The 21,371-nt window shown below is 37.3% G+C and overlaps 1 protein-coding gene across 1 annotated transcript in view; it reads right to left on the bottom strand.

The window, feature by feature from the left end:
* Positions 1-20,725, bottom strand: part of VXN (vexin) — a 63,999-nt gene extending 43,274 nt beyond the window's left edge. Inside the window, exon 1 of the mRNA XM_056823990.1 lies at positions 16,816-20,725. Within this exon, the coding sequence (XP_056679968.1) occupies positions 16,816-16,930 (115 nt within the window). The 5' untranslated portion in view covers positions 16,931-20,725. The remainder of the gene's footprint in view (positions 1-16,815) is intronic.
* Positions 20,726-21,371: the final 646 nt, after the last annotated feature.

Raw genomic sequence — 21,371 nt, 5'->3', positions numbered from 1 at the left:
ACAGCTATGTGGAATATAAGAGAGATTAGGGTCATGATGTACAGATTTAGTAGTCATCAACATAGAGATGACCACTGAACTTGTGGGAGATGGTTACATCACTAAGGGAGAAAGTATAACAGTCAGTTGAAAGAATGGGAGATGTTTATCCTGGAGAAGGGAAGACTTAGGGAGGGAAAGATCCATATTCATGTGTCTGTGAAAGACTGTTTTATAGAATAGTCATCAGGTTTCTATGTGGTTACTTTTGTTTTTGGGGGGGGAGCGGTTTTTCCTACAGAGGAAAGCACTGGGAAGCCATGGGTACAAGTTCCATAGATGTAAACTCCTTGAGAGAAAGCTCTTGCCAAATGGCTGGCTCATAGCAAGTACTTAATAAAATGATTGTTGAATGAATGAATTGGTTATAGAGTCAAAATTTTTACTTAATGTAAAAATTCCTTCTCCTCCTCCTCCTCCTCCTTCTCTTCTTCTCCTCAACCTTCTCCTCCTCCTTCTTCTCCTCCTCTTTCTTCTTCCTCTTTCTCTTTCTCTTCTTCTTTCTCCTCTTCCTCTTCCCCCTCCTCCTCTCCCTTACCTAATATCTTAAAATTGATACTAAGTATCAGGTCCAAGGCAGAGGAGTAGTTATGACTAGGCAATTGGGTTAAGTGATATGCCCAGGGTCATAGTTAGAACACAACTGACTCTTGAATTTGAACCCAAGACTTCCAAACTCTCCAGGACTCTCCAGACCTGTCTATCCATTGAACCACTTAACTGCCCCAATCACCAACTCTTCTAAAAAAAAAAAATAGTATACAGGACACACTTTTAAATTTAAATCACATTTATTATAATTTCCTCCATTATTTCCTTAAAATTGAGATAATAAAGCATATCAATAAATCAAGTCCTGATTTAGTAGCATCAGTCCATTTCCTAGGTGAGAAATGCTCCAATTGAGTTGATGAGCTGGTTCCAGTCAGTGTTGGCAAACCTTCAGAGTTCGAGTGCCAGGAGGGCAAATTCATGCTGTCTGTAAGCCCTGGATTAACAAAGAGAGTTGAGGGAGAAAGTGCTTGCTTTGGGTGGCTGGACAGAGGAGTGGGACATGCAAAATATGTCCTCGGGCACTGGGAAGAGGGGAATAGATCAGCACTGGTCCTCCCCTCTCTTTCCCCCAGTGCTGGCTCTGCTTGTGTGCATGTCTTTGTCAATGTGTTTATAGATTCTCCCTCCTCATAGATGAAAATAGCCTAGAACAATTAAGTGATCCTAAGATGTCAAAGTTAGAAGAGACCTTAGAGATAATTTATTTCAAACCTCTTATTTTGTAGATGAGAGCACTGAGAATCAGGGCAGTGGAGTGACTTCTCCAATGCCTGAGACAAATTCAAGACCAGAACTCAAATCTCCTACTTCTCACTCCATTGTTTGTTTGTTTGTCCCATTAGATAATACTGATAGTATGATTAAAAGTTGTAGGTTGTTTGAATTACATAGTGAGTTCAATCAAATTGGTCCATCTATGAGGTTCTGTACATAGCTTAACAGTGCTTTTCAGTCTTAAAATTTTAATATTTATGAAGTTGAATTGAATTCTCTCTCTTTTTTTTTGTGCCAACTTTGAACCTGGAAGCACTCTGTCTGTGAGAAGTACTGAGTGAAGAGATAAATGACTTCACCTTTATCAGCATCACTTCTCTATTAACATTTTATCCAATTTGCAGGCAACCCTGAGTCTGGAGGGATAAGCCATAGGAAAGATTGAGAATTAAGATTCAAAATAATATGGAGAGGGACAGGTTGGAATGCTGACTTCACACTGACAAGATGACATTTAATAGGGATAATGAAGGCTCTGCATTTATATTAAAGCATTTAATTGCATGAATATAGTATAGGGGCTGTTAAGACTATGGGATAAGGGCTCAACAACTAAAGTTCATTAAAAATGACGGAATTTTAGCCAATTGATATTGAAATAGTAAACTGAAGTTATATACATATGTACATATACATATATAACTAAAATAATGATTTATTTAGATAAGGGAGGAAGGAAAGGGAATTGGGATGATCTATCTTAAAACTATAACCTCCCCCCAAAATCAAATTGATAACACACTATTTAACATTTCTCTAACTAATGTTCTAATTTCTACAACTAGCTAAATTACCCCCACCCCCTTAGTTAATATATAAAAGTGGTAAGGAATTGAAGGTAGCAGAAACAGGGCCCAAAGGAAAGGTCTCACTGACAGATGGCACTTGGATATCTTGAGCAGCTCTGTTGAAAATCACTCCATCATCCACAAGATACACACAGGGACACAGGAACCCGTCATTGGATAAGGGATACAGTCACAAGAGAGGGAGACTAGCCCAACTCGTGAGGTCCACCCAAGGAGCTAGACTCACTGTCACCCTTAGCTTCAATTGTCACCAGTCAAAAGCCAAGCTCTCACAAGCCCAGAATTCTGGAATCTTGCTTCCTTATAACAATATAAGCCAATAGATATATAACAGGGCTGCTCTGAAAGCAATTATAGGGCACCCAGGTGGCACAGTGGATAGATTTCCAGACTTGGAGTTGGGAGGATGTGAGTTCAAATCTGACATCAGACACTTCCTAGCTGTGTGACCCTGGGCAAGTTACTTAAAGTGTTTGCCTAGCCCTTGCCCTTCAGTCTTAGAGTGGTTACTAAGATAGAAAGCAAGGGTTAAAAAAAAACACAGCAATTCCAACCTTAGACTAGCTGAGTATAGGGAGGTTCTTCTACAGTAGGTTGGTTGATTGGTTCCTGTGGTCAATTCTCAGGCCATGGCAACCCATGAAATAAACAAACAAAAACCCATACAAAATGATCTTTGCTTCTGTGCTGACCCACTTCTTCTTTAGTGACAGCCACATTGACAAAAAGGGGACAGAAAATGCAAAGAAATAAGGCAGATGCAGCTTAGGGGGAATAGAGCTCATAGGTTCTCCTTGGAGAGATGAATTAAGGAGCTGACAAAATTTGCTTTGTTGACCCAAAGGCTAATAATAATTTTTAAAAATGGCATTTATATAGTACCTATGTGCCAGATACTGTGTTAAGTGCTTTGCAAGTATTATTTCATTTGATTTTTACAACAACCTAGGGAATTGGTGCTATTATAGTTCCCATTTTACAGATGAGGAAACTGAGGCAAACAGTTTAAATCACTTGTTCTGAGTCACCCAGGTTTGAGCCTGAATTTGAACTTTGGTCTTTCTGACTCTAGGCTCAGTGCTCTGTCTGCTGACTGTTTAGGTGTTAGGACTGTCATCGCACCTGGCAGTACTCATAAAACGCATTAGTAAAAAGTTAAACATGAAGAGAACTTCAGTTTATCTGCTGAGTTACAGGTGGTTAAGAGGTAAAGAATTTCTGTGAAGATCTTGCCACGATTCTCTAAACCAAGTCCATATGGATATTATTACTTGGTGTCTTAAACCAGAAGTGGGCATAGATGTGGAGAATGAAAAATATACAGGAAAATCTGGTTAAACACTAAAAAAATGAAAGAAATCAAACACTTTTACTTTGACATCACCAATCTATATGTTATATATTTAATATACACAGGATCCTAGAATTGGAAAGGCTACTGAGTCTAATCTATATTTGAAAGAAAAAACAATCTCCTCTACACATCCTCAATATAGGGCTATCCACCCTCTCCTTAAAAACTTTTAATGAAGGGGAAGCTATTGTTTCCTGAGTCAGATGAGATCATTTTTGGACAGTACTAATTGTTAGGAAGTTGTCCTTTGGATCAAACTGTTTCCTTGAAACTTTTGCTTATTATTTCTAGTTCTTCTTTTCCTTTTGGTCCAAAAAGAATAAATTGAATCTCTCTACTACATGATAACACTTTAATGAGAATAACTAGAAACACTAGAATGAGGACTGAACAATGAGTTCCAGGAGCATGTGGACATTTGGTAAGCCTGCTTCTGAATGTGTTCCAAACGGAGAATAGCGTCCTCTATTACTCATAACTCCAATTATTCTCATAAAGCAAACATCCATGTGTTCCCATGACTGGACCCTTATATGCCAGTCCACTGTGTCACTAGCCTTACTTTGTCAAATCATAAATATTTTCTTCAGGAAGAGCTGGAAAGCACCAAATATAGGAAGCACGTAATATATAAATGGCTGGCTATTGATAAGGTAGTCATTTTAGAATTAGATCTCTATGTAGGACTGTCCTATACCCTTGACTAGACTAGAACAAGGGTCCAAATCAATATTAAATTTTAGAAGAAACAATGAAAAATTGGAAAACAATAGTTCATAATGAAGCACCTTCAACTTGACATATAAAAAGGCATTGGTTCTAGAAAATGGGAAATGTATGAAGAAAAATATGTTGTAGCTGATTTTTACCATTTTCTATAAAGATTTACTAGATATAAACATTAAAACTGAATGGAAAGGTCCTAAAAGTGTAGAACAGAACAAAACATTAAACAGAACCAAAAGGTCCAGAAAATGCTTAGGTCAGAAATGTTTGATCCCTTTGTTAAGAAGAGAGACATGAAGTAATGAATGCTGGAGGGGATGTGGCAAAGTTGGGACATTAATGCATTGCTGGTGGAGTTGTGAATTGATCCAACCATTCTGGAGGGCAATTTGGAACTATGCCCAAAGGGCGCAATAAGACTCTCTGCCCTTTGATTCAGCCATAGCACTGCTGGGTTTGTACCCCAAAGAGATAATAAGGAAAAAAAACTTGTATGAGAATATTCATAGCTGAGCTCTTTGTGGTGGCCAAAAATTGGAAAATGAGGGGGTGCCCTTCAATTGGGGGATGGCTGAACAAATTGTGGTATACGTTGGTGATGGAATACTGTTGTACTCAAACGAATAATAAAGTGGAGGAATTCCACGGAGACTGGAACAACCTCCAGGAAGTGATGCAGAGTGAGAGGAGCAGAACCAGGAAAACATTGTACACAGAGACTGATACACTGTGGTACAATCGAATGTAATGGACTTCTCCATTAGTGTCAATGCAATGTCCCTGAACAATCTGCAGGGATCTAAAAAACACTATCAACAAGCAGAGGATAAACTGTGGGAGTAAAAACACCGAGGAAAAGCAACTGCTTGACTACATTGGTTGAGGGGATATTACTGAGGAGAGACTAAATGAACACTCTAATGCAAATACCAACAACATGGAAATGGGTTCGAATCAAGGACACATGTGATACCCAGTGGAATCTCACGTTGGCTATGGGAGAGGTGGTGGGAGGAAAAGAAACTGATCTTTGTCTCCAATGAATAATGTTTGGAAATGACCAAATAAAATAATGTTCAAATTAAACAAAAAATTAAAAATTAAAAAAAAAAAAGAAGAGACATGGCAGCCAAGAAGAGCATAGGTCTAAAACATACTTATTTGCAAAACATTACAAAGAAGATGGTGGAACATGCTGACTTCATAAAACAGTGAAAGGTTAAGTTGGATAAAATGAATTTGTAGAAAGTTTTGCCTGAGACTTGAACAAGACAGATCAATTCAAGAACATTTATGAATCTGGAAGAACAACAAATAGATAAAAAAGAACAATGGATTGGTCACCATTTCTTTTGCAACCTGCATTCATGATTTATGACAGTAGAACTGCCACATTTGGAGTCATACTATTCTCAGTCCTGATGCATTATATGTGGAAGTAGAAATAGCACTTAAGAAGAAATTGATAAATCAAATTTAATTTTACTTTTTAATAATGTCTTTTTATTAATAGGAACTTGACATACATCGACCAAATGTGAACATGTCCTTACACACAAAAAAAAAGAACTGGAAAAGAGAATTACATAGAACTCCGTAAGTCTATTATAAAAAACTTGCTTTAAAAAATTATTACACACAAAATATATTTATTTAAATAAATACATATTAAATATAACTTTGTGATTCCAACATTGCCCTCCCTGCCTGTATCCTCTTCTAAATTTCTTTCTCTCCCTCTGCATATCTTTATTTTTTTAAAAACCCTTATCTTCCATCTTAGAATCAATACTGTATATTAGTTCCAGAGTAGAAGAGTGGTAAGGGCCAGGCAATGGGGGGTCAAGTGACTTACCCAGGGTCACCCAGCTAAGAAGTAGTCTGAGGAAGGATTTGAACCTAGGTCCTCTTGTCTCTAGGCCTGGCTCTCAATCCACTGAATTACCCAGCTACCCAGTTACCCCCACCCCCTGCATATTTTTTAATGCTTGATTGATGTTTCCTTCTCCTTCTCATCTTTTCCCCCTCTTCACTTTCTCCTTCTTTTCCTCTTTCTCTTTCTTCTCCTCCTTCCTCTTTCATAATCACATATCCCCTCAATATTGAGTATCTTCTGGTTCTTGTTTATCTGTTTGTCATTCCTATTGAAAAATAGCTACAAATCTTCTTGATGATTACTACTTTGAGTAATAGTTTGAGATCTAGTCCTGGTAGGTCCCCTTCCCTCCCATTTTTTAAAGATTATTTCCCTATGAAGTTCCTGACCTTTTGTTCCCTCTCATGAATTTCATATTATTTTTCTAATTTTGTAAAGGAGCTCTTTGGTATTTTGATATTTATGGCATTGAATTTATAACTTAGTTTAAGTAGCATTATCATTTTTATTATATTGGCATGGACAACCATGAGCAATTAGTATTTTTCCAATTATGTAGATCTATTTTTATTTTTGGAAAGAGTATTTTAAAATTATAACCAGATAATTCCTATGTAGCTTAGTAGAGAGATTTCTAAATATTAAACTATTTTTTACTTATTTGGAAAGGAATTTCTTTTTCTATTTTATTTTCCTGAGTTTTGCAAATATATAGAAAGGCTGATGATTTTTGTGCATTTATTTTGTATTTTACTAAAATTATTTTTAGTTAATGATTTAGAAGTCTCTCATGATTTCCTCTAGTAACACATTGGTACTATTTACTGTTTAAGTACATTTATTCCAACAATACATCTATACCTGTGCTTTTTCACATTTTAAATAGAAGTGGGTTTTTATCAAAAGTATTTTCTGTACCATGATATAATTATCATAATAATAATTATTAATATGGTATATTTATGGTTTCTTTAATATTGAACCAATCTTATATTCCTGACATAAATTCTACTACTATTATTTATCTAATAGCTAAAATCTAATGCTATTTTAATATGTTTCATCTGATACCATTTAATTTGATATTTTCATGCTTATATTCATTAGAGTTATTGGACTGTGGTTTTCTTTCTCTCCTTTATCTCTCCCAGGATTCCAAGGATCATATTTGTCTTACAGAAGGGAATTGTAGTATCCCTGCTTTCTCTAATTTTCCAAAAAATTGATGTAAAACTGGAATTAATCATCCTCTGACTATTTGGTAGAATTCACTTGTAGATCTATCTAATTCTGTTTTTCCCTCTTTGGGAATTCCTCTATGGCCAGTGGATGGCTTGAACTCAGACGTTCCAAGCTGCAGGAGGGCTAAACATGGCTGGATGCCTACAATAAATCTGGTAACAGTATGGTGAAGGGTTACCAGGCTGCCTATACAGGAATGAATCAGGCCAGATCAAGGATGACTAGGGTATTTAGGAGGGTCAAAGGACATGAAGACTGAATGAAGATATTTAGCCTGGAGAAGAAAAGACCAAGAGCAGGCATGATCACTATTTTCAACTATTTGAATGTCTGTTTTGTATAATGTCAAACTTCCTTTGTTGCTTCAGAGGAATAATAGTTTAATTGTTACAAGTTATAGGGATACATATTTTCACTCAGTCTAAAAAGGATCTTTCTAACAACTATATATTTAACTGTGAAACCGGCTACTTCATTAAGCAGTCAGCTTCCTATTCCTGAAAATGTCCAACCAGAGACTGAAAGGTTATGTTTCTGGGAACTTCTAGAGGAGATGCTTATATGGGGTTGTAAGATGGAATAGAAGACCTCTTCAGAAGTGGTTCAGCGCTTCCATTCCAAAATCCTAAGATCCTAGGATTCATGCCGAGCTGGACCAGAAAATGCCTCCTCTCTAATCCCTACCTCTCTTTAAGCATCAGCTACCAAGTTCTGTATGTTTAGCAGTTAGGTGTTATGTACATAGAACTGAGGAATGTACTAGAATAATCAGTGTACGGAGATGCTTCCTAGTTCACCTTCTTCACAGCCTTCTTCTTGTTCACAAACATTTTGTCAGTACCCAGCTTAGATAACCTCATGGACCCATCATTCCTTTTGAGGAGAAGAAAAATTTTCTCTCCTTCTCTCCCTCTTCCAATCCAAATCTAGGTGGAAGTCTGTCATTCTTGATAGATGTACACCAGTCTGATACGCTCTATATGATAGGTTAAAGTTAGTCCAGTAATTTCCAGAAATATCTCCAGGTATTCTGAAAACTTTGTCAATTTATTTCAGGAAGTTGGGAGATGAATTGTTTGAATCATGTTTGGTAAGTAAACCATTCTTCTGCCTCTTTTCTTTTTAGGAAAAAAACAATGATTCACTGTTGAACCTAATGAGTATGTGGTCCTTTGTAAATGAAGATAATCCTTCTGAGCCACCATTTATAGGGCATATACTACTTGGAGTTGTTTCACTAGTAGCATTGATGAAATTTGTGCTAATTCACCAATCTTTTCCCATCCCCTTTGCAGATAATGACAACACTTGGAGGTAGCTGGCTGGGAAGAGAGCTTGGGTATATGGTCAAGAGACAGAGCAAAGCAAACAGGTCTTTAGAGGAACTGACCTCATGACCTTGGCTTTAGTGTACTTGGTTCTGGTTAATTGAACTAACTGGTCATTGACTCATGCCAAACAATGGAAAGACAGAAGGTAAAATTCCGCTCTGAAAGAGTTTAAATGGGGAAGAGAAGTAGATACAAATTGGATGAGTCTGGAAATGCCAAATGGATATGTTTAGAAGTGTGAAATGGAACACTTCCATGAAACAATTGCATTCAATTTAAGAAACATTAGAAAACTTCTGTTGGAAATACTATGCTAAATGCTGAGGAAATGTAAAGTTTGGATAATACACAATACCTACTCTCATAGAGCATTCTATTTTCCAGTAGGGAGCATAATTCTTTCTTTCAGGTTCCTCTTCAAGATTCTAGCTCCCAACCCTTCTGGACACAGAGTAGGTATAATACCTGTGCCTACCATGGTCCAGGGAAAAGAACACTTTGAGTCAGAGATCCTGGGTTCAAATCCTGACTTTTATCCATGTTGTTGTTGTTCAGTCATGTCCAACTCTTTGTGATCCTGTGGACATAGTCCCTGGGGTTTTCTTGGCAAAGATACTGTAGGGGTAGATATTGACTTCTCCAGATCATTTTACAGATGAGAAAACTGAGACAAACAAAAGCTAAGTGATTTGTCCAGGATCATGTAGCTAGTAAGTATCTGAGACTGGATTTGAATTCCTCCTGACTCCATGTCTGGCACTCTATCCACTACACCATCTAGCTGCCTCATCTGTATAACCATGAATAAATCACTTAACTCTTCTGAGCCTGAGTTTTTCCATCTGTGAAATGAGGAGTAAGATTAGATGATAGCTAAGGTCCCTTCTGATTTCAAATGTATGAGCCTTCAAAAATGGAATATCCTAGTCTCTGCAGATGCTCTGTGCTCAGACAGACAGGAGAGGAGAAAGTCTCTGTTGTATAGCTGACCCTCATCAACCCCCACCTAGATTACTGCACTAGCTTGCTAGTAGATCTGCTTACCTCAAGTCGCTCCCCACTCTAATCTATCCTCTATTCAGCCACTAAAGTGATTTTCCTAAAGTGTAAGGGCTGATCATGTCACCTCCCTACCCAATAACCTCCAATGGGTCCCTCTTATCCCCAAGATCAAATACAAACTCCTCTGGCATTCAAAGCCTCCTCCTATATTTCCAGTCTTCTTACATTTAATCCTTAAAGGGGGCCATTGTGATTTTCTTTCTTCTTCTTCCCACTTCCCAGGACCACAAGGATGAGTGAGGATGTCTTGGGTGTTTCTTCTGGAGAATTATGCTGAATGGGAAATAAAATTACTTTTTTGGGGGTGGGTGGATGGGGAGAACACGAAGAGACATGGGATGTGCTTAACTGAAGTGACTCTGAATAGGAGCATTGGCCATGGCCTTGTACTTTTTCTTTTGTGTGTTTCCTTTTCTTTGTTCTCTCATTTTCCATTTTCTTTAAAACTTCCCAGCAATGGGAGAGTTGAGTCTCAGTTGAAAAACAGGATAATTTAAAAATCAACATGAGAACAACTTGTTCTTATGAAATATCAAAAGGTTTGGGATTCTAGCTAGATGACTAAAACCACTTAATATCTATCAGGCATGATAGCGACTCTGGGTGAATGGGTAATTCCTGAAAAATTTCACAGTCCTTTATTTTGTTGTCTGAGAAAATATTTGTTTAAATCTTATGTGATGCCTGTTTACCTTTCCTTTAAGTATTAGCCACTGTCACATAAGTAAGAAATTTCTTTTGGTAGGGTCAGAAGACCTTAGAAATGATTCCTTCCTTTTATAGATGTTGTGACATTCACAAGTTCACATAGCTAGAAAGCAGAAGAGTTTGGATTTGAGTCTGAAATAATTAATTTTGCCTGACTGTGCATATTTGTAAGGGGTTTGAGAATGAGAGAGAAAGAGAATTCTGAAAAATAAAATAAAATTGAATTTAAAACAAAATTTTTTTTTTCAAAAGCAGAATTATATGAACACTTACTCAGAATCAGAGCAGTCCAAAGTCTCCATTTTATACATGAGAAACCAAGCCCTAGAGTAATTAATTTGACCAAGGTCATGCACGTAGTAAGTAATTCAATAGTAAGTAATATTTGGACCCATGCCCTCTAATTCTAAGTCTTTCTCTCTTTCTACTACCTTAATCAAGGTCTCTTGAACAAAGGAAATTTTCATTTTGAAGGTCTCTTTGTATAAGGTTCAGAAGACCAGGTAGGATGAGCTGGGGCCTCTTTTCTCCCTTCCATGCTAGTTTTCTGTCATCCCAGAGCTGCAGATCTGGTCTGGAAGCTCAGAGTTATGGCACAGTTTCAATTGTTTAAAATCATGAGGGGAAAGGCAACAGAATAAACTATTACTGCCATTAGCTTTTGATTTATCAGGCCACATGTCCCACTTGTGTGACGGATGTCATTAACATCAGGCTTGACTGGCTCAGTCATCTGTCTCTGCCTGACCGTCTTCGGGCATGAACACGATCAACAGATGGGGAATTTCATGGCCACAAATGGAATTGTTTATCTTCTCATTGTTCTTATGTCAGCAATCAAGCCAAATCCATTACCCACCAATAAAAAGATCAGTGTACCTCCCATTCAGCTGTCAATGGAGCACAGGCTCCATTGAGGGGATTTAGAGTTTTAGGAGGTATTAAAAAAATAATAATGAACCACATAAAAATTATGTAAGAACAGTTTGAGACGCCCATTCTAAGCTGAGGGATTTAGAAGATTCAAAAAAGGAAGGAAGGAAGGCCTAGTGATTTATTCTTTTCTTTAATGTGAAGTGATTCTCTGGAGAAAGCTGACTTGAATACTGCAAAGTTTTTATGTTGACAGCTTTATTATCTTGCCATAAAAAATCACAATTATTTCCTTAAATTTCCTAGATTTTTATAGAAAAGAAAATGCCAAATTCATGATGGAAATTTCCCTAATATGTTCCCAACCCAAACAATATCTTGTGGGAAGACTTAAGGAAGTCTTTTTACAAAGGTGTAAATATCAGTGTTTATGAGATATCATAGATTATTTTCTTAGAGGATGGACACATATAGGGTATCTTTATCATTCTATGAAAGAAAACTTGTATTTTGGTAGATCCTCAAGCTGGTATAATGTCATTATTATTATAAGATTTTTTTATTTTGGATTTGAATTATGATTGGTAAGTAAAGCATACTTCTGCCTCTTTTCTTTTTAGGAAAAAACAAGGATTCACTGTTGAACTTAATGAATGAATATAACCCTCCCAAGCCATCATCTATTGGGCATATACTACTTGGAGTTGTTTCACTAGTAGCATTGATGAAATTTGTGCTGATTCACCAATCTTGTCCCATCCCCTTTGCAGATAATGACAATACTTGGAGGTAGCTGGCTGGGAAGAGAGCTATGGTATACAATAACAACTCTTAAGACAAATTTTCCTACTTAAGCGTCAGATTTTAGATTTTCTGGAGGACTGGGAATACTGGGGCTGTATCTACATACCAGCACAGAATCTCATGGGCTGCTTAGTTTCAGCTCCCTTAAAAAAATTCCCCTGCCTTTCGCCCTGAAACATACCTGACAAGTGGTCATCTAGGCTCTGCTTTTAAAGACCTCTAGAGAAGAGGAACCCTCTATTTCCCTTTTGGATGGCTTTAATTATTATCGGGTTCTTTCTTAAATTAAGCCTAAAATTATCCCTTACTCTTAGTTCTCTGGGTCCAAACTAAATAAAACTAAAGCCATTTTCACTTATTTCCCTACTTCTTCTCTCCAGGCTAAACATTCTTAGTTCCTTCAACTGACTTCATATGGCATGAACTGGAGTCCCTTCATCATCCTGAATGAAAAGCATTTATGAAACTCTTAAACTCTGTTAAGAGCTAGGATACAAATACATTAAAAACAAGACAGTCCTTGTCCTCAACGTGCTTACATTCTAATGAGGAAAACAATACATACAGAGGAGTTCTGACCAAGAAAAGGATATTTTGCTCTGGGAATTCAAAGTGATGATAATGAGTGTAACAAGGGGACGATCCACTGATATGTCTTTTCCTTAGGCAATTACAGTATTGATTTGATTATAGTTCTCAGAGCAAAAGATACAAAGGACAATTAAGGATGGTAGTGGAGAGGTTACATGCGTAGCAGTAAGGTAGAAAATGACTGGAATAAAAATAAGAACACATGGTGTCAGTGAAAGTAACTCTTCACATAATGAACTAAGGTTGGTTGTTGTCCTTTAAACACAAAGAGGAACAAAATTACATTGGTGGTGATGCCTTTTGACTCAGGCATAAGTTGGATTTAAGGGAAGCAGAGTTGCACAAAGTAAGTCAAGTGGTTTTTCTCTTCCAGAGTCATCAAAGACAAGTAACAAGACAAAACAGGATGACTGGTGGGAGCCCAGGATGCAGTGGATGACCTAGCTTTTTCCATGTCTAACCAAGCTCTAAATGCTCCACAGTGCCTTCTGCTGCCTTCATGGTCATTGAATTATTATTATTCTCATCCACCCTTGTGACTGGGAGAAGTCTTCACAAGCCTGGGGAAGACATCCCCCCAACTCACCAACGGGTCTGAGAGCTGTCAGTTTATGCTCAACCTGGTTTAGTCTATCTGCTGAGATGGTTAACCAGATGTGGAAACCGTACATGCTACAACTACCCAGAGCTTTATACTTGAACCAGAATATAAGACTTGAAATACAGTCAGACTTGAGTTGGATAAAGTGGGACTATCACCTCCTTGGTTCTGTGCCTCTCTTAATGTAGCCTGAGATTTTAGGCACTCAATAAATATTTGTTGTGGTGCAATTATCAATAATAGGGAAATAGGTCTTGATCAATGATACATGTAAAACCCAGTGGAATTGCCTATCAGCTCTGGTGGGGGGAGGAGGAGGGGCAGGAAAGAACACAAATCATGCAACCATGGAAAATATTCTAAATTAATTAATTAAATAAAATTTTCCAATTGAAAAATAAATATTTGTTGTTTGAATCATTCTTTCATAGGGGTTAACGTACTATGAAGATGGCAACCCCTGTATATTTTAGTAAACAATCTTTTCGAGTAATTCTAACCAAAAAATTTATTACCTAGCAACCAACTTTCTAGTGGCAAGCCTCTGCAAACTTAACTAAGCTGGCTGGAAAGCAGATGGAAGCTATTACTGGATCTTTAATCGAAGACTTTCCAGCTTAGTAGGAGCTGCCAGATTTTGAGCTTTGCTAGTTTGTTAAACCTTAGTTACCTCCATGCCATGAAGAGGCATCAAAGTAGGGCTTTAGTGGAGGGAGATTTGATGTATTTTCTTAAGATGACCTATTGTTACGTCCAAAAAAATTATTCTAATCAGTTAAGTAGTCAGCCACAACCTGTGCATTCCAGTTCCTTGAACTTAGAAGTAAAGTCCTGTGTCTATTGTCCATCAAAGAAACTACTAGGATCTTCCATGTTGAGGCTATACAAACTTTAGCCTTGAATATTACCAGTGGTGCTCCTGCCAGGGAAGTAGGAGAAAAGGAAGAGTAAAGAACAGCAGAGAAATAGGAGAAGGGGAAGAGATGAAGCAGAAAGAAAGGAAGAGATGATGAAGAATATCCCCACTCCTGAGAGTATAAGTGCCACTCAGTGGTATCCATGCTCCATGTCACCTATTCACTTTTGATGACTGTTATTAACTTTAAAACTCTCTATGAAGAAAGAAAGACATTAATTCAATTAAATTCTACCAGCATTTATTAAGTCCTACTATATATGACTGGAGATAAAAGGAGAAAAATGAAAATAATCTTTACCTTCTGAAAGCTTTTTTTCTACTGAGAAGACACACAATGTAAAAGATAAGTTAATGCAAAATATATACAAAATATTTTTTATTTGAAAAACTATTTATTATACTGCCATTATATACCAGGAACTTTGGAGCACAAAGAAAAAAACAGCAACAAAAAATAATCCTTGCATTCAGTGTCTTGTACATCGCCTGCACTAGGGGCAGCCTTATTGACTTCAAACCAGACTCAATTCCTGGACTGGAGAGCATTTCAGATCATTTAGCATTTGGAGAAGGGCTCTTAGTCTTATAAATTTAAATCATGTCATAAAATATCTTCAAAAAGAGACTTTTATCAGAGGGACTATTGCCAAGATTTGTTTTTCTTTCAATAAAACTAAGATTAAAAGGGAAATAATTGACTGGGGGAAAAGAGCAAATTTCTCTGGAAAAGTTTTCTTTTTCAAAATGTATAAAAACAAAATGATTCCAGGAGTGAGATGGCAAAGTACTAAACAAATGAAAGGGTCAGGAAAGGCTTCCTGTAGGAAGGGGCACTTGAGCTGATCCTCAGAGGCAGTTAGAGAGCCCAAATGGCAGTAGAAAGAAGGGAGAATATTGGAGGCATGGGGACCAGAATGGGTTAAGGCACAGAAACAGGAGATGAAACATTATTAAGGGCAGAGAGAGTAAATCTGCTGTTTTAGGGGTAGAGAAAGGATTACTTGAAGGTCCCAATACTTTCTGACAAATGTGTTAGCTTTGAGACAAGAGATAATCAGATTATAACTTTAGTGACTAATTCCTCCCTTTCTGAAACAAACTTTTTTAAAAAAAATTCTTACCTTCTGTTTTAGTATCAATTTTAAGGCAGAAATGCAGCAAGGGCTAGGCAACTGGGGTTCAGTGACTTGCCTAGGGAGCTAGGAAGTATCTGAGGTCAAATTTGAACCCAGGTCTTCCTGACAACAGGCCAGGTGTTCAATCCACTCTACTACCTAGCTGCCTCCCTGAAGCTAACTTGCACTGATTAAGCAGCTTAAATGCTAACCCTAGGCTACTCCACCTTCTCTGTTCTGTTGCCCCAGCACTGACTGGAAGAAGTCATAGAACTCTGCCCATCTAGTCCCCCACTGGGTACCCGATTTTCCTTAATGTGGTAATTCTGCATCTGAATGACTTGCAGGAAACTGAATGTTCTTTTCTTTTGGTCATCTTTTCAGAGTTCTTGATGTTCCCTGATATGATGATGACTTTGTGTTCAATACTTTTCATTCCTTTTTGCATCACAGATGGAGGGAACTGATAAAGCTGGTTTGGTTAGATGTCAGAAGGAGACTCTAGCTAAGGGACCTTCTTTGTATAATGTTAACAGTGTTATCCTCAACAGGAACATTCAGAAGCTCAAGATTTCTATCATTTCCTCTCTTACCTCCTACAGTGGCTGTTCTAAACATTCTTTATACTCCTCAAGTTATCTATGCCATTTTCTCTATCTTGTACTTCACTGAGAAAACGAGGCCATCTCTTGAGTTCTCTCTGATTACAATCTTCACATCACCTCAGCCTCATATTCCATCCTCTCATCTTTTCCTTCACCTTTGCCTCTCATCTGACCCCACTCCTTGATTCCTCCAGCACCAATACCTTTTCAATTAGTTTCTCCTTTTCAATCTCTCCTTATTCACGGTTTCCTTCAAACTTATCTGCATCTCTCTAGTGCTTAAAAAATCTTCACCTGATTTTATTATCCTCTCAAGTGATTTTTTTCTTTTATTTCCAAACTTGTAGGAAAAAAGCTTCTACATTCATTGCCATTTCTCATCTACCACTTACTTCTCAACCCCTTGCAGTCTGTCTTCTAATCCCTTAATTAAAATGATTCTTCCTAAAGTCACAAGCAATTGCTAAATTCAATGGCTTCTCAATCCTTAGTCTTCTTGCCTTTTTTTTGCAGTATATGTTTTTTTTTTAACACTTTCAAATACTTTTTTTGATGTTTTTTAAAAATGTTGTTCTATCATAGCTCTATTCTTACCTGTCATACTAATCATTTGGGGTATCTTTTTCCCCAAGCTAGAAGAATGGTAAGGGCTAGACAATTGGGGCTAAGTGACTTGCCCAGGGTGACATGGCTAGGAAGTATCTGAGGCCACATTTGAACCCAGTACCTCCATCTCTAGGCATGGCTCTTTATCCCCTGAACCAACTAGCTGTCCCCTTTTTCAAAGTGTTTTTTTTCAAGGATGTTGTTCTGTCATGGTTCTATTCTTACCTGTCATACTAATCCTTTGGAGTTTCCTTTGTAGGATCATCATCCGTGTCCTGTGGCCATGTGTAGGTGTACCCCAGGTCTTTGTACTGGTCCCTTTCTTTTCCCCCCTACACATTCTGTTTTGATGATCCCATTAAATCTTATGTCATCAACCAATATCTCTAAGCAGATGACTACCACACCTGTAGAGAGAACTTTTATCTCCATCTTGAACTTTGTCCAGCACCTCCATTTGCCTGCTGGGCATCTCCACCTTAACATCCTCTACAGGTATCTACAGGTATCTCAACCCAACTCAGAATTGATCTTTTCTTTTAAATTCACCCTTCCTCTTAACTACCCAAGTTTTTTTCTTTTCTTTTTTTTTTTACTGCTCCTATCCCGACAATGTTCCAAAACTTATCTTGCTCCTCGATTTCTCTGACATTCATTCCTTTCTCTCTACTCATACTATGATCTCTCTAGTCTAGTACCTCATCTTCTCTCACCTGGACTATTGCAATAACCTGCTAACTGATCTCCCTATATCCAGTCTTTCACTTTCTTTACACATTTATATAGCTATCACATTGAGATTCCTAAAGTTTAGTTCTGACCCTGTCACTCTTCTGATCAATAAACTTTATTGAAAAGGAAAATGTGGGGAAATGGAGGAGAGCAAGGAAATAATAGATCCCAGATACCCCACAAACACTCCACTGGGGCATCTCCAAATTCCCCAATCCATCCTAGAAATCCATACTGAAATCCTGGGTAATGGAGTATAAGAAATGATAAAAACAGACAATTTCAAAAGGAACTGGGAAAATTTTTATGACCTGATGGCAGAGTGAGAGAGAACAACTTATAAAATAATAACAACGTTATAGAGAAAAACAACTTTGAAAGACTTTAGAATTCTGATCTACATACAAGATGATAAAACATAACTCCAAAAGAATTAAAATGAAATACCCAAATCACCTTCTAAAAGAAAGGCAATGATCCTAAAATTCAGATACAGATTCATTTTTGGATATACATTATATAGTTTATTGTCCTATGAAACTTTATATTGAGGAATTTTAGATTTTAAAAAGTTTTAGTTTAATGCTCAATGAGAGATGGGCAGTTGGAGGGATAGACCAATTAAAAAATCTTTTCCACATGAAAAATAAAAATAAGGAACTTTACATAGTAGGAGCTCTATAAATGCTTATTCCCTAGTCCTTACATACTGATAGCAAGGCTTTTCATCGGCACGTATATATACATATATATATATATATATGTGTGTGTGTGTGTGTGTATGATATATTGACACATATATTTAGCTAAAGGTGATTAGCATGTATTTCTATCTCATTATCTTTAATCACAAATGAAAATAGAACTCTGATGAAAACATTGTTAAAAGAAATATCTCCCACCAAGTTCATGTGGCAAGATGCTGCTTGCTGAAAAAAATCTATTACACTGCAGAAATTATAGAGATAAAAACCTAGGTTTTATTATGTTTACACACAGGTTCAGATAGTAGAAAAATAACCCTGAACCAAACCTGGAGTTTCTATTAAGTCTCTGTAGAGAAAATGCCATCAAAGATAGAAAGAAATAACTTTTAACATGCAACAATCTTTATGGTCCATAAAAGTCACATAGGCCTAATCAAACAGATTCATTATTTTATGTTTCCTTCAAATAAGGTTGAACAAAGTTAAAACTGATTAATAAAAAGATTAAATTATAGATTTAAATGTTGAATTAGCAAAATTGACATTTATGAAAGGACAAAGCTACATTTTAAAGACATCACAGTAGGCTAATTGAGGGGAAGAGGTTTACATGTCACAAAGATAACAAAGATTCAGGATCAGGGAAATTCTTCTACAAATAAAATCTGTCAGGAAATTTTGAAGATGCTGTATTCCCTTATTCCTTCTGTTTGGTTTCTTATCTCAAGAATATCAGAAGTCTTCCTGTTATAACACAGTTTCCTGAATCAGATTTTAGACAGGTGAGATTAATATCAAAAGGAAATAAGCTTTAGTTAGCTAAATGTTTTAGGAAGAAAGACAATAAAATTGAGTAAGAGGAAAATGAAAAATTCACATTACTATTACCAGATACACATATTAAAACAAGGAAGAGTAATATTTTAAGAAATACAAATACAATATGGTATAATAGATAGAAGGACAAGCTTGAACTCAGAAAAACTGGAGGTTAAATCTCATCTGTATGACCCTGGCCAAGTCAATTAACCTCTCTCTATCCTTCAGGCAATAATGCTTCAGGTAGGGATTTAATTAGGCAATAATAATAATAGACATTTCTAGAGCACTTTATGACTTAAAAAGCACATTGTACTCATTGACTGATCCTCATAATAACTCCATGGAGGGTTACAGTTCTTATCAGCAATCCTATTTCACAGATGAGGAAATTGAGGATGAAAGAACTTAAATTAATATCCCATGATCTCATAACTAGTAAGTAAATACCTGTTTTCTAAAAGTTTCTCACTTTTAACCTTCAATTGAAATTGCTCTCTCCAAAGTCACCAGTGATCCCTTGCCAAACCTAATGATGATTTCTCAATCCTCTTCCCTGTCTATAGCTTTTGACAAGGTCAGTCACCTTTTCCTCCTGGTTACTCTGTTTTTTAGGGTTTTTTGTGAACTTTCTGTCTCCTGGGTCTCCTCTAACCTATCTGACCATGACTTCTCAGGGTCTATTGCTAGCTCTTCATCCATGCTGTGCTGATTCACCTTGGGTGTCTCTGAACCTTCTTTTCTTCTCCTTCTTGGAAAATCTTGGTTGGTGATCTCATGAGCTTCAATGAGTTCCATTACTATTGTTTTGGAGATGCTTTCTAGATCTATAAATTAGCCCTGGTCTCCACCATGATCTTTACTTTATGACCAATTTTATTTTGGACTTACTGAGCAGATATCCTATAGGAACCCAATCAAGACGCACTGTCTTTCCCCTTAAACCTTGCCTGCTCCTGAACTGTCTTATTATTATTATTGGGAGCATCAATAGTCCCAGTCACCCAAGCTCACAACCTTGGCATCCTCCTCTGCTCCTCCTTTGAAGTCACCCCCCACACTGTATCTTTTGCCAAGTCTTATTTGTACCCTCTTAAAATCTCTTCTATATTTCCTCTTCTTTCTTCTCACATAGCTACCACAGGGACACAGGCTCTCAACACTTCATGGTTGGACTATTGCAATAGCCTTCTGGTTGGTCTCCCTGACTCAAGTCTCTTCCTTCTCTGATTTCCCATCCACATAACAGTTAAAGTGATAGTCCTAAGACACCTATTTGACCATATGACTCTTTTGCTGATAAAGCTTCAATGTTGACAGTACCATTTCATCTGATTGGGGAACCCACATTTCTCCTATTATGCCACATAACGCTTTTACAAGAAGCGTTTTTTTTCATCTATATGGTGTGAATGAGAGAAATGGGCAAAGACTGAAGAGATGAAATACAAAGAAGAAAAACCTCAAGAAAGCAGATAGAATCCTCCAGACCCAGACCCATGGGGGAGGAGAGAGAATTCTATGGAAGGTTGGAAAAGGAAAGGCAGTTAGCCCAAGATGACTTGGGGGACACTTCTGCTTATAGTGGTCTGATCTCCACATCACTTCACTTCTCTCTGACCAGAAGTTCTTGGCTGTTACCTTTCTCTACCTAGTTTGAGCTGAAGAAAAGAGTAAAGACCCCACATGAACTATTATTGTTTTCCCTCAGGGGAAGTCAATTTTGTTTCTTTTTGAAGAGACTTAAACCAAAGCCTTCAACAAATGATAGACATTAGGATTAGGGAAGTCCTATCTCCCTCTCTCCCATTTCCCTCTTATTTCCTTCCCCCCAAGAAAATAAATAGGTCTTTTTAACTACCGAAACTGTTCTCAAGATTTTGTAATTAGAGGGAGGAACTAACTCACCATTTGTTAGGCAAACTCCATTAGGCTGCTTAGTGGAAAGAACAGGAAGGAAGGTGTGCCCTTCTGAATCCAGCCCCCTTCCTTCAAAACTGTTTCCTGCAGTAACATCTATTTAGTTCCCCTCTCATCTGTCAGTATCATTTATGAGGTTCAGTTTCTATAATTTGCAGACACCCCATCTCCTGACTCTGGCTGTCTCCTATGCCTGCGTGTAATTGAAAATCTGTTACCTGTTACCCTAAAAAATAACTACATTTCCTGAGAGCCCACTGACTTCCTGTAGACAGGGAATAAATATCCAGGGGGAAGTCCTACTCCTTCTCTTTGGGCATGAGGTAGCATCAGCAGTGATGGTGGTAAGGTGGGGAAATTTGAAAAATGGCTAATCAGCCATGGGCACTTGGTTTTTATTTTGTATTCTCTTTATTCCTTGATTTCTAATGATCATTTAATAAACCTCCAAAACTATAGTATTTTTATTATTAGAGACCATAATTTAATTTTTACACCTGGAATGTTCTTTAAGTGCTAGCTAAAATCCCACCTTCTGTAGGATGCCTTTCCTGACCTCTCTTAATACTAGTGCTTTCCCTTTGTGATTGTGTCTAATTTATC

This window comes from Monodelphis domestica, chromosome 3 (genome assembly GCF_027887165.1).
Source record: "Monodelphis domestica isolate mMonDom1 chromosome 3, mMonDom1.pri, whole genome shotgun sequence".
NCBI lineage: Eukaryota > Metazoa > Chordata > Mammalia > Didelphimorphia > Didelphidae > Monodelphis > Monodelphis domestica.
This window is presented reverse-complemented; position numbering and strand designations above follow the sequence as displayed.